Source organism: Pholcus phalangioides, unplaced genomic scaffold (genome assembly GCF_987345545.1).
Source record: "Pholcus phalangioides strain wild (caught in Gottingen) unplaced genomic scaffold, Ppha-v1.0 ptg000027l_1, whole genome shotgun sequence".
In the NCBI taxonomy this organism is placed as follows: domain Eukaryota; kingdom Metazoa; phylum Arthropoda; class Arachnida; order Araneae; family Pholcidae; genus Pholcus; species Pholcus phalangioides.
This window is the reverse complement of record NW_028301617.1, coordinates 2,328,349-2,341,615: the sequence shown is the minus strand read 5'-3', so window position 1 is coordinate 2,341,615 and position 13,267 is coordinate 2,328,349. Positions and strand designations below refer to the sequence as shown.

General features: G+C 38.2%; 1 protein-coding gene across 1 annotated transcript in view; it reads left to right on the top strand.

The window, feature by feature from the left end:
• LOC149068049 (uncharacterized) overlaps positions 1–13,267 on the top strand; it is a 40,782-nt gene continuing 27,515 nt past the window's right edge. Inside the window, exon 1 of the mRNA XM_089251639.1 lies at positions 1–156. Within this exon, the coding sequence (XP_089107765.1) occupies positions 127–156 (30 nt within the window). The 5' untranslated portion in view covers positions 1–126. The remainder of the gene's footprint in view (positions 157–13,267) is intronic.

Sequence of the window (13,267 nt, the reverse complement as noted above, 5' to 3'; positions counted from 1 at the left end):
TCCATTCACAGTCTGGTTTTTATCGGAAGGACGTTGTTTTACTGAATCGCCATCGATATCCATTCAAGAAGAGATTCATCTTTCACTGATTACAAATTGTTTCCGATTCAAATTAATATACCGACCATGGGATACTCGATCATTCGTTCCTTAACGGTGAGTTTCATTCCGATTATGTATCGATAAAATTCGAGCGGGAAAAATATCGTCAATATTGAGTAATAGTGAAAAAATTGATTAAATACTGGTTTTTTTTTTTTTTTTTTTAATTTTAATTCCTAGACTTAAAAAATTTTAAATTCAATTCGTTCTAGGTTAGAAAAATTCGGTTCATCACGTAAGAAATCGAAATGGCTAAATTTGGAAATTTTCAAAACGATGGTGGATTTTCTTGAATTTTTGAACAGAATGTTTCTTTTCAATGTCTATTGAACCATATGTATTTTCAATCGGAAGACCATTTCGGTCGATCCGACCAATTAAATTTAGCAGTAGTTGCCAAATAAGAGAAAGTTGCCGAAATCCGTGTTCCCCCCCCCCCTCCCCCCTCTAATTTGCATATACAGAGCTGCTACTATCTTGCGAAAGTGCCAGGAAACTGGTTCACAGAACCATTCAGTTGACTACTTGCAGTGACGCGGTTGCTTTGCTTCTCTTCTTTTACGCTTTAATTGTTCAAAAACAGTTTTTGTTGTAACTTGTTGCAGTGCGAAATAAACTTTGAACAGTTATATTTACACCTTAAGCTAGGATTACACTATAAAAGTTTGATAAAAGTGCTTTTATAAAACTTGAAAAATGCCACCAATAAGATTATTGGTTACATTCTAGAAAATGCGACCGATGATCTTATTCGCAGCATTTCTCAAGTTTTATAAAATGACTTTTATCAAACTCTTATTGTGTAATCTCGGCCTTAAACCGGTATTACACTACAAAAGTTTGATAAAATCCCTTTTATAAAACTCAAAAAATCCTACCAATAAAGCTCATGCAATTGCAACCGATAATCTTATTGGTTGAATTTTTCAAGTTTTATAAAATAACTTTGAGAAAAATTTTATAGTGTAATACCGGCCTTAGGTTAGGATTACACTATAAAAGTTTGATCAAATCCCTCTTATAAAACTTAAAAAATCTAACCAATGAAGGTCATAGGTTACATTCGAGCAAATGCAACCTATAATCCTACTGGCAGAATTTTTCAAATTTTATGAAAGAACTTTTATAGTGTAATCCCGGCCTTATATATATATAGGGCGGTATTACACTATAAAAGTTTGGTAAAAGTCCTTTTATAAAACTTGAAAAATGCAGCCAACAAGGTCACAGGTTGCATTTTCTAGAATGTAACCCATAACCTTGTTGCTTAGATTTTTCAAGTTTTATAAAAGGGATTTTACCAAACTTTTATAGTGTAATACCGGCCTCATACGGAAAGTTTTCCTTTATCATTTATAGCGATTGATAATTTTAGATCATTACTTGAATATTGCGTTGCATAGTCGTCACAATCGTTTAGTCAGGAGCAGTCACAATTTTTGCTATACCTGAGTTCCTAAATCCGTCCTAACTCTGAGTATTAGAGGGAAACTCATCATGCATATTCTTGTGATGTATATTTTTTGTTCCTGACTCAGATTTTGATTGATCTATGATCGCTTGTCGACCTCTTTATACCGTGTCTAATACTTCTGTGTCTTACTCATGAAAAAAAGCCAATTATATGAATTCAGTAAAGTAATGAATATAAGCAATATAAATATAACTAATTATATATATATATACAGTAAAACCCTCCTCTAACGGCCACGTCCGAACAACTGCCATATTTTGTTGAAACCCAGCTCGTCCCATAAGACTTAACATTACAGGTAACCTCCAAACAACAGACACTAGGTGAGCCCCCGCCCTGAACTCTATGGGCGGAAATAAACAATTATGTATACTTTCTTTTCCTGGATACAAATGCTAGGCGGGTGTATTGAAAGCGGTGGAGAGGGGAAAAAGAGGGCCACTTAAGTGATATTTAAATGCACCTCGTGTGATTGAAGTGACCTGAGAATGGGCCGGTTTAGTACATTCTTACAAAATTAGGTTTGAGATCGCGGGCCACGTCGGATGACTCCCAGGGCCACAATTTACCCTCTGGTCCGGCGTCCGTGGCATCAGACCCGCCTGATCCATCACCTTCTAAAGATGGCGTTGCCTGATCCCCCTCTAGCTAGTAGCCTTGTCGAATAATCCATTATTACAGTATCAATATAATCATATACTATACTATAACCAATTATATAATTATCGTAATCTCAATCGGGTTTTATTTTCAGAAATAAAACAACCATTCCCTATAACGAACACTTCTTAATAGCGACTGCATTTTCATGGTCCCGTTAGTGGCCGTTGTTCGGAGTTTTTATTGTATATGACTAAAATAAATGGAAGGCCACCATGGGGGGTGATTCAACCATGTAAATTAATACTAGGTATTACCATTGTTTTGTGACCATTTTTACCTGTTTGGGAATTGTTAGCATGATACTTCGACATAGAAGGACATTAAATTAAAAAGTTGTGTTGAAGTTTGAGGATTTCCATTTCGAAGAATTCAACTTTACAAACATGCATACGGGAAAAAAACTATAAATCACAGAAACGAGATAAATGACAAGAAAAACTTCAAAATAAATAAGCAGTTATAAAATTACTTGTGTAATAAACAGTCGAAAATATTAGTAACTAGTCATAATACCCGGCGCTGTCCGGGTTTTCGTCAATTGTTGGGGGGATTGAAAAAGTGCCAAACCATTATATAGAAATAAACTATTATATATAATACTGGCATCATTAAAGAAGTGACAAACCATTGTAAAGACATGTGCAATTGTGCGTGTCTAAAACACATTGCTAGGGTGCCACGGTAACCAAAGTAAACATTCCGAAAGTGATTGTTGAGGCCCCAAAACCATTGTTGCCCGATAATTTTTCGTGCATTTCAGGCATTTGCCCGGCTCTGAAAAACTTTTAATGTAGCTTATCGTTCAAGTCGGGTCGCGTTTGGTACATATGCAAAATTTGGCGACGACAGATCTAAAACTGCAGATTTGTATAGAGAACACACACATAGAAAATAAATTTTATACTTATAGATATGACACAATACGCATGAGGACGGTGGACATGAAAGATTCTCACGCATTTGTAGTGGGACAGTGCGCGCCCCTATCAGGTATTTTTCCAGGTGTTCTCGGGTAGTACATATGTTACCTAGATATTTCTAGGAATACGCAAGCCTCGTGTGTATTTCATGGGGATGTGGGGAGTAGCAAGCAAGCCTGTACGTTTGCCAACGGGATGAGCAAGTTTCCAACGCACTCTTCAAGGAATTCATGACATTTTTTTCTCATAGTATGCAAGCATGTCTATGGAGGAACGTGTAAGGCCCCTTTTAATTTCTAGGGATATGAGGACTCCTTCGAATATCTAGCGATACGCAAAACTTCTTGGGAATATACAAGCCTTCTTAACATTTAACGCTACACAAACCTTCTTTGACTTCCTAGGAATTACGCAAGCTTCCTTCACATTTCTACAGATATATACTTAGAATTTCTCCTTATTTCCCCGAAAAAAAAATTTTATCCTTAGAATTTCTAGGGATATGTACGCATTCTTCGAATTCCTAGAGATACGCAAGCCTCCTTCACATTTCCAGACACATGTAGGCCTCCAGCAAATTTCTAGGAAAAAGAGGGTGCGCCGAATTCACCCTTTAACTGCTCTTCTACATTACACAGGAGCGCTGAAATGTATGCTTGCTCCGGCTGACAAAGTATATAGTTGCGGCCCAGTTCTTCCCCATGCATTTGTTTGAGTAACTAAACCTCCTACGCATTTCTAGGGGTACGAATGTATACGTCTTGTGCATTCCCAGAGCTACGCACGCCTTCTACTCACTTCAGGTGGAAAGGGGGTACTTGAAGAATGGAATGATGATGAGTTGACTCTCGTGGGATATCTAAAAAATATTTTCAGTGTTCGTTTCCTATCGGAAGTGATTGAAAATGTCATTTCATATATAGGAATCGATAAATGCTATGTACAATATTAAGTTTCATGAGCACAACAATCAGAAAAAAACGGGACTAGTCTTTAAAAAAAAACATGCCTCTGTATCTAATTGCATGCACGCATGACTGATAAATGATCAAAAAATATTAAGCTCAAAACCTTCAAAAACAAAGGCTACACACACGCAAGCTCTTTATGCCATTTATACATAATGCGCAGGAGCGTAACAAGCAGTATATCGTTTTATCGAAAATTGAAACAACTTATCTGATGCTACAACTTCCGTGTACTATAGTTGTCGTTATCTCTCGTTATCGCGGAATGCTTAACAGATGCTCAATAAGGGGTATTCGTTCTTTCAATATTCATTTAAAGGAAAAAAATAATAATAATGGCGGAAGGATCTGGTTTGACAATGTGAGCATATTAACGCTCTGAAAATCTTCCTGTATGAGCTTCTCGCAAAATTTACCTCAGCGTGAAATAAGAAACTCAAAACAATTTCTTAAAAATGTCGTCTGCTTTTCCCTCTAGAAGTGGTAGATATTTTTAAAATTTTTTTTTTCTTTTTTGTCGTCTGCTTAACTAGACATTTTTGGAATGTTTTCTTTTTTGGCATCTGCTTTTCTTTCTGGAACTAGACATTTTTGAAATGTTTTCTGTTTTGGCATCTGCTTAACTAGGCATTTTTGGAATGTTTTCTTTTTTGGCATCTGCTTAACTAGGCATTTTTGGAATGTTTTCTTTTTTGTCGTCTGCTTTTCTCTCTAGAACTAGACATTTTTGAAATGTTTTCTTTTTTGGCATCTGCTTAACTAGGCATTTTTGGAATGTTTTCTTTTTTGGCATCTGCTTAACTAGGCATTTTTGGAATGTTTTCTTTTTTGTCGTCTGCTTTTCTCTCTAGAACTAGACATTTTTGAAATGTTTTCTTTTTTGGCATCTGCTTTTCTTTCTGGAACTAGACATTTTTGAAATGTTTTCTGTTTTGGCATCTGCTTAACTATGCATTTTTGGAATGTTTTCTTTTTTGGCATCTGCTTAACTAGGCATTTTTGGAATGTTTTCTTTTTTGTCGTCTGCTTTTCTCTCTAGAACTAGACATTTTTGAAATGTTTTCTTTTTTGGCATCTGCTTAACTAGGCATTTTTGGAATGTTTTCTTTTTTGGCATCTGCTTAACTAGGCATTTTTGGAATGTTTTCTTTTTTGTCGTCTGCTTTTCTCTCTAGAACTAGACATTTTTGAAATGTTTTCTTTTTTGGCATCTGCTTAACTAGGCATTTTTGGAATGTTTTCTTTTTTGGCATCTGCTTAACTAGGCATTTTTGGAATGTTTTCTTTTTTGGCATCTGCTTAACTAGGCATTTTTGGAATGTTTTCTTTTTTGGCATCTGCTTAACTAGGCATTTTTGGGATGTTTTCTTTTTTGTCGTCTGCTTTTCTCTCTAGAACTAGACATTTTTGAAATGTTTTCTTTTTTGGCATCTGCTTAACTAGGCATTTTTGGAATGTTTTCTTTTTTGTCGTCTGCTTTTCTCTCCAGAACTAGACGTTTTTGGAATGTTTTCTTTTTTGTCGTCTGCTTTTCTCTCCAGAACTAGACGTTTTTGGAATGTTTTCTTTTTCGTCGTCTGCTTTTCTCTCCAGAACTAGACGTTTTTGGAATGTTTTCTTTTTTGTCGTCTGCTTTTCTCTCCAGAACTAGACGTTTTTGGAATGTTTTCTTTATTGTCGTCTGCTTTTCTCTCCAGAACTAGACGTTTTTGGAATGTTTTCTTTTTTGTCGTCTGCTTTTCTCTCCAGAACTAGACGTTTTTGAAAAGAACATAAGTTATATCTCCCAGTATTTTGTAGAAACAATGGAGAAGCATGGACTACGAAAACACTTTTTGTGAATTGTTAATCGAGAAGGATTCACTGATGTAGAGATAAACGCAATTATAGAATTAATTAATAGCAATTAATTCAGAAACTAACAGATGAGTGATTAATCGAGCTGAGACTGCTTCCGAAACCTAAGCTACCTTATAAAGATGATGAAGATTGAGAATTAGGCTGCAGTTACAGTGGAGCGAAGAGATTTGAGTTGAAAGAATTATGATTGGGAAGAAGAAAATGCGCAGGGGTGGAGGAAGAGATGTCCGCACATACGTAGTAAACGAGGCAGAGGATAGCGAAAATGACCAGAGGGGTTCTGAAATGTAAGGGTGTGATGATGATGATGAGTTCGCAGAAGAACCACTAGATCAGCAGATAGCGAAAACTTCATCTCGCGATAAAAGCAAATTGGATTGTTCAAGTCGCGCAGCTTGTTGAATGGCCTCTTTCTCTTCTTTGTCTCGCTGCTCGAGTATGTGAGGTGTAGAGCAAAACAGTACGATTTTTTTCGTCGCTTGTCTCTATAGGCGCGTATACACTAGCGTGCGGATCATGCAATGAAAGCATTTGCAATTGGTCGTTCAGTAATTTGTACGGTGTTGAGAGAACGATTCTTGAGCTGTTTTCACTGGACCCACCTGGAATCGGTTTTTTCAACGAACACAAAGGAAGTTTGTGTACCCACGAGCGGATTAGAACCGCTGCAGGGGGTCGTGCGTTGCAAGATCGTCACGCGCGTTATCATGCACTCTCGTACCTCGTGGTCACGTGACCATGTTTTCAGCCTTAGAAGCCAAGTTCATTATGAGCAACATAGCAAAGGCTTTTTAAGCTCAAACCGATTTAGCTTTATTCAACCCTTTCAGCGGCAATCCCGAGATATCTCGTCAAACTTGATCTGCTTTAATTCTGTCACCTCAAGATATTTCGTCGAACTTCATCTGTTTTATTTCTGTCACCCCAATCGTATATTTCGTCTTCTAAAGACGCGATGAACCGCTTCTACAATAAAACATGTTTTCCATTCCCGCCTCTAACCTCAGCACTTGTTCAACGTTAGATAAGAAGGAGCGAGAAAAATAGGGGACGAAATATACACTCAGTATAAATGATCCAAAAAAAAGTATTTATCTTCCTGGAAAGCCACAACACATGTTCTTCTAACATGGTCAGGGAAATAAAAGCGGTGGCCGCAGTAAATTTTCTTGTTTTTCAAATGTGGCAGTTATAATATGGATCAGGAAAGTTTTAAAAACCTTTTAAAGGGTTAAGGGGCCGTTCAAGTATTACGTAAGCAAATTTTTAGCCATTTTTGACTCCCCCCCCCCCCTTGTCAGCAAAATTTCGTCATCAGCTCTGCCCCTCTGTATCCTAACGCATATTGGTGGGATCAGAGACGTACACGGCGGAAGGGGGGGGGCACATAGGGGGCTCATACCCCCCTCCCACGATCAAAAATTTATTTTTTTAATGCAAATTTTTTTTTTTAAATTTGAAATTTTGGAAGAAAATACCTTTTATATGTTATTATAATTAATTTCTGTTAATTTCAATGTGATTCGAAGGCTATGAGCTCAAAATGTATCTTTGATAAATTCATTGCGACCCTCTAACCATATAATGATAAATCGCATAAAGGCCCTTGGGCCGCGGACCAAATATGGCCCTGGGGGGTTATCTGATGCGGCCTGCCCTCCTCAAACATAATTTTGTAAAAATGAACTAAGCGGCACATTTACAGATCGCTTAAGTGTCTAGTGGTACAATTCTAGAACATTTAAGCGGCCCGTGGTACATTTTCAGATCATTTAAATGACACGGGACACAGTTCCAGAACACTTAAGCGATCCGTGACACATTTAGAGACCCCTTGAGTGACATGTGACGTAGTTTTAGAGCACTTAAGTGGCCCCCCAGTGCGGTTCTACATCACTCAAGTTACCCGCGGCACATTCTCAGATTATTTGAGTGATCCGCGGCATATAATTACGGATCACTTGAGTGATGCGTGGCACAGTTCCAGAGCACTTAAGCAGCCCGTACACATTTCCAGAGCACTTAAGCGGCCCAGATCACTTGGATCCGCGAAACATTTACAGATCACTAAAATGGTTCTGTAGGAACTCATCAATGGGGGAAGGGGGAAGAGAATGATGTTATTCAAGTGTCCACAAACTATCGAAAGGTTTTTCTCGTTTTTGGGGCACCGAGTAAGATGGCATTAAAAATATTTCATATTTTCATAAAGGGTGGTTGATGACGTAAGCATTATCCAAACCCCGCCCCTCCCACTTGTCATCAAAAGTCAGCAAATCGGAAACCCCCCCCCCCCATCGATGAGGACGTAATACTTGAACGGCCCTTAACATATAAATTTCATTTTTTTTAAACAATGGTTTGGACACTGGGACGGCTCTTCTTTCCTTTTCGCAACTTTATTACAAAATTTCTGTGGTTTTTTTTATTCCAATCTCTTGTCTTAAGCAATTTCACCACAATACACTAAACATTCGTGCCACGTGATACTATCGGGCAAGGGGTGTGTGCGTTCAATTTAAAACTTATATACGTCTTGCTCGGGTATTCGAGCGAAAACGTGACGCAACTGAGATGTGACCATAATATGTAGATTTTATTTTATTTTTTGCGATCTCATTCTTTAAAGCATATTATACTCACGAATTTATTCATATCGTCGTTTTAAGAAGAAACTGATATAATATAGTGTAGTGTGTGTAGCCATAATGTTGCGTTCATGTCCTGCAATGCAATTTCTCCTAAAACTTGGTTTTATAACTGGTGTATCTGCTACGGTAAATGTGATCAATCGAGTTATTACATATAAATAGCCGGTTACTATGTATGCATGCTTACCAATCGTCTTGGTAGAATTGATGAATTTATTATTTTTGCCGGCGAATATGTGTAATACCAAAGCGTCGTTGGTAAATTTGATAAATAATTGAAATTCATCGCCTTTATCTGTGATTATGTATAAATATCCTAGTGTACTTTAAGGAAACAAAATTCCAAATGAGTCTAGTATGCGTGATGAATATAGTCGGACCCCGATATAATGATACAATAAATGTATGAATTATCATGTATACTGCACTAAAACCCTTCTTAACGGACATCCCTCTTTTATGGCAAAATTATAATTTCCCTTTCCATAAGACATTTTTTTATAAATTGTGCTAGCAGGACCAAGAAAGAAAAACCACAGGAAACACTGACGCTATAGGCGGGATGACGTTAAACGGGGTCAACGTTATACTGAAGTCTTACTGTATAATGTTATTCTCAAAATGTCTCGTATCACCCTAAAATACAGCGACTCCCTTTTTGAAAACCCTGTTCGTGTATTTAACTAATTCATACAGAAACAGAATAGCAGTTCAATTACAGTCGAATCCCGTTGTAACGAACTCCAAGAGACCGTGGAAATCACTTCGTTATAACGAAATTCCGTTACAAAGGAACTCCAGGTTTTTGCATTGTTTCTATGTAAACTTATATGGGTGGAATTAGAAAAGTGTTCGTTAAAACGAGATTTTCGCTGTAACGGTATTACCTGTTACACTGTAACAAACGTCACGTTTGTTACAGGACGTTTGTTTATTCCCAGGAATTGTTTGACTCTCGGGTGGTTTGTTTCTTTGCATTTACGGTGCATAAAGCTATTGTGCTGCATACAGTCTACAGCACAGTACGGGCAAATCTGATATACTATTTCTTTTACAAGATTCACGTAAAAATATCATCTGAAGTAGGGGGGGGGGGGATTTGGGGGTTTGGTCCTCCTCCCGAAATGAAATGCCCCCCCCCCCCCCGAACGAAATTTTTGGCTACAGGCCTGATCTGAAGTATTGCGCTCCACTAGAACGAAAAATTTCAGGTGGGGTAGAGCAAGTTTCGATGTAATGTCCCGCTTCGCCCAATCGAGTGTTCTGTCGTTTTTCTGTTCTTGCTTTACTTTTGTGCTCTTTCCTCACTGCACGTGTCCGTAGAGAACTAGTTCCCGGGAGTTCATCGCTTGCCGAACAGTTAAAGTATTTATTAGCCTCCCGATGAAAATATCCCAAGCGGTAGTTCTGGTCACACGTAGTATAAAAGCAGAACTCAACACGTTCTGGCGTACACCAATTCAATAGAAATTCCTTAGAGGAATGTTCACGAGGTGCATGTACGGTCAAATAGTGGTAGAAATATAAAAGCACTTGTGGATGAATTTTTTTCCCTAAAAGAAAACGAAATTAGGACAAACTTTTTTTTTTCCCCCTTTCGAAGTGTCTTAAAAGTCTGCATTGCAGGAATGTTCAATCACTATCGTTACGAAAATTATGTAAATAGTCATCATTTTATCATACGTTTTATCATTTATGTCATTTTTCACCTGTTAAATAATCGATCGCGCATTTTTTTGTGGACCCCTCGAAATTAACGCCAAATTGGCAGTATTGGCGAATGCTATAACTTGGCGACGCTATGATGTCAAAAGAGAAATGTAAAGATGTCACGCGAATCATCGAGATCATTCTAGAAGGTTGATTTATCCTATATAAAGTGGCGCCACCAAAAACAGAACTAACCAGTTGTTGAAATCGAGACCTCTATTTGTCTGTCGCGTTCCGTCAAGATGGCTGCTTGTAAATATGTGTAGAATAGCTGTTCTGTGAATAAATCTGTGACGTCCTGCATTTTGTTTCATCCTCTGCTCATTTCAAGGACTTGTGAGAGAAATTATCCGGAACACAGTATAGTTATTAAATTTATAAAACACTATTTAATATTTACACGTGAAAGTGACGGAAAATATTGCACAAAGTTGCTTCATGATTCGATATTTCTCCACACATCGATATTGAACTCCAAAATCTTAGGGTTAACAATCGTCCTCGCTTGACTTCTCAAAAAAGTAGGAGACTCGTGTACCTTTGAGCCATCTGCTGGCGATTGCAGAAACCTCGAGCGCAGTTCACAAGTGAAAAATCGAACGTTTAGAAGTTTGCTCAGAAGCATTAATGCCGAAACTTCACACCTCGTACACATTCCTCGACGGAATGTCTAACGAATCGGCACATGCCGGAATGTGCGTTCTGAGTGTAAGTGTGACCCTAACGTATTTATGTTGTCGAGTTGCGCTTATTTCGTGTTCATGCTGCCATCTGTCTTTCATTTTCTGAAGTAAAGATGGAAATGCTTGAATTTTTCATGTGATGTCAGTATCGTGTTGTAGGCCTGCCCGCTCTCTGCGGAGAGAGGCAGGACTAAACCGTACGCGGCCTATTACCGGGTCCTGGAATCAGTCAAACCGAGCCGTTAGTGATTCGATGTTTCATTTTTCCCCGTTTATTTCTAATTATTCGTATATATGAAAGGGTCTTCCAGTCACAAATGGAAATCAACCGGCTGCAAAGGCTGAACCACTGCTTTATATCACTCTTTTGGTCACTAACTGAACCTGGTTCCTCGCACTCTAGATCCCTATTTTGGACACTCATTGACCTGGTTCCTTACACTGTAGATCCCAATTTTGGTCATCCACATGCTTGCACATGCTCTAGGTCACTCTTTTGGTCAGTCCTATTCTCCTACATACTCTGGCAGTCTCTATGTCACTCTTTTCACCATCCACATGTCTCACACTTCTATAAGGTCACTCTTTTGATTATTCACATGCTCGCACACGCTCTAGGTGAGAGTATCTGAACGGCCGGGCCGCAACCCGGTACCGAGCTCTGGCGTCAGTCAAACCGGGCTGTGTGAGCGATTCATCGTTTTATTTTTATCCATTTATTTTCCTTTAGTCGTGTTTATGACCGGGCCTTTTCCTGGAAAAAGACGAATTGAAACGGGCCGCGGGCTTCCAAAGGTTGAGAATCACTGCACTGGGCGGTGTGAGGTGGGATGCGTCTGGTCTTCCAGGTTCAGCCAAATCTTGCCTGAATTGAAAGGAAAAAAAAAAAAAAAAAGAGTAAATATATATAACTGTTAGTTGAATAATCATGTGATGTGCCCTATATTTTGCCGAGATACGGTCTGGCTTCCTGTAATTTATCTCGCGAGGTGATACATTTTGGTCGAGCCATGTTCGCAAGTTCCAACTCAGAAGTCCATCACGAAGACACTAATACACATAGAGAAATGTCTATTAATATCCATTATATAGTAAGGTTAGCAACCGCAACAGAGATTATGAACCACCTGAATACACAAATAACGAAGGGGGGGAAAAAATGGCTATAATGATAGGTGTCTACCCAGTCCCAGACACATTTCAAATGAGATCCAAAGATGGAAGAATCACGATTTCTCCATTGATTCTCCATCGGGAAGCGTCACATTTCGCCAAGACACCCCGTCGTAACTGCCACTTATTCAGAAAGAATAGCCTTTTTTACACTCCTTCCAGAAAAGATGTAACATTTTTTTCTCTTTTTGAGTGACACGCGTAAGCTATTCATTGTAGCTGCTGCTGCTGCTGCTGCCATGAAACATGTTGCAAGTTGGGGAAATAACTTTTAAATAATCATTGAAGAGAAGAAGAAGAGACCTATCAATTCTATTGTTTTATTCAAGTTTTATTTCCATTTTTTTCCCCCCCGATCGTTTTCGGTCGCGTGGATTGAACCTCTGCCTTTGATTTTTTTTGTATTGTCGGCCCTTTCGTGATGGACGTATGGGGCCATCAAGGCCAACGATTACATACTCGATAAAAGACCCGTATGCTGTTGTTGTTCGTGACGCAATGAAATGGACTGTGTGTGGAGGGGGGGGGGGTGAAAGGAAAGTTGTATTGGGTGATGGCATATGTGAACTAGATTACATATTCACTTTTATTATTTTTTTTCATTTAAAAGAACAATAGAAACGATCCATAAAAGAATTTTAGTTGTTGCCAGTTTGATATCATAAACGAGTAAAATCATTGTTTTGGTTTTAGAGGGGGGGGGGGGTTGGTGCACGCAATTTTCCAAAACAATTTTCCAATTTTTCAATATTTAAATACTATGGAAATTTCCTGCGTCTAACTGTGTTCAAGTTTTTGTTCTACAAATATTTTTTTTAAATACTTCAATATAAACTGCTGGCAGGCATTAAACATGCTAATGTTTTTCACTAAAATGGGTTCTTCATCAAAACTAAGTTTTAGATAAGGAACATTTTTTCGAACAAAATTCCACTCTTTTCAAATGTCTTGAAACTTTGTGGTGTGTCTTTCAACACTATGGTGTTTCATACTTTAACACGAGCTTTTTAGGATTTTAATTGCTGGTTATTTTTTTTTATCGAATTTTAACTCCAGCAACACG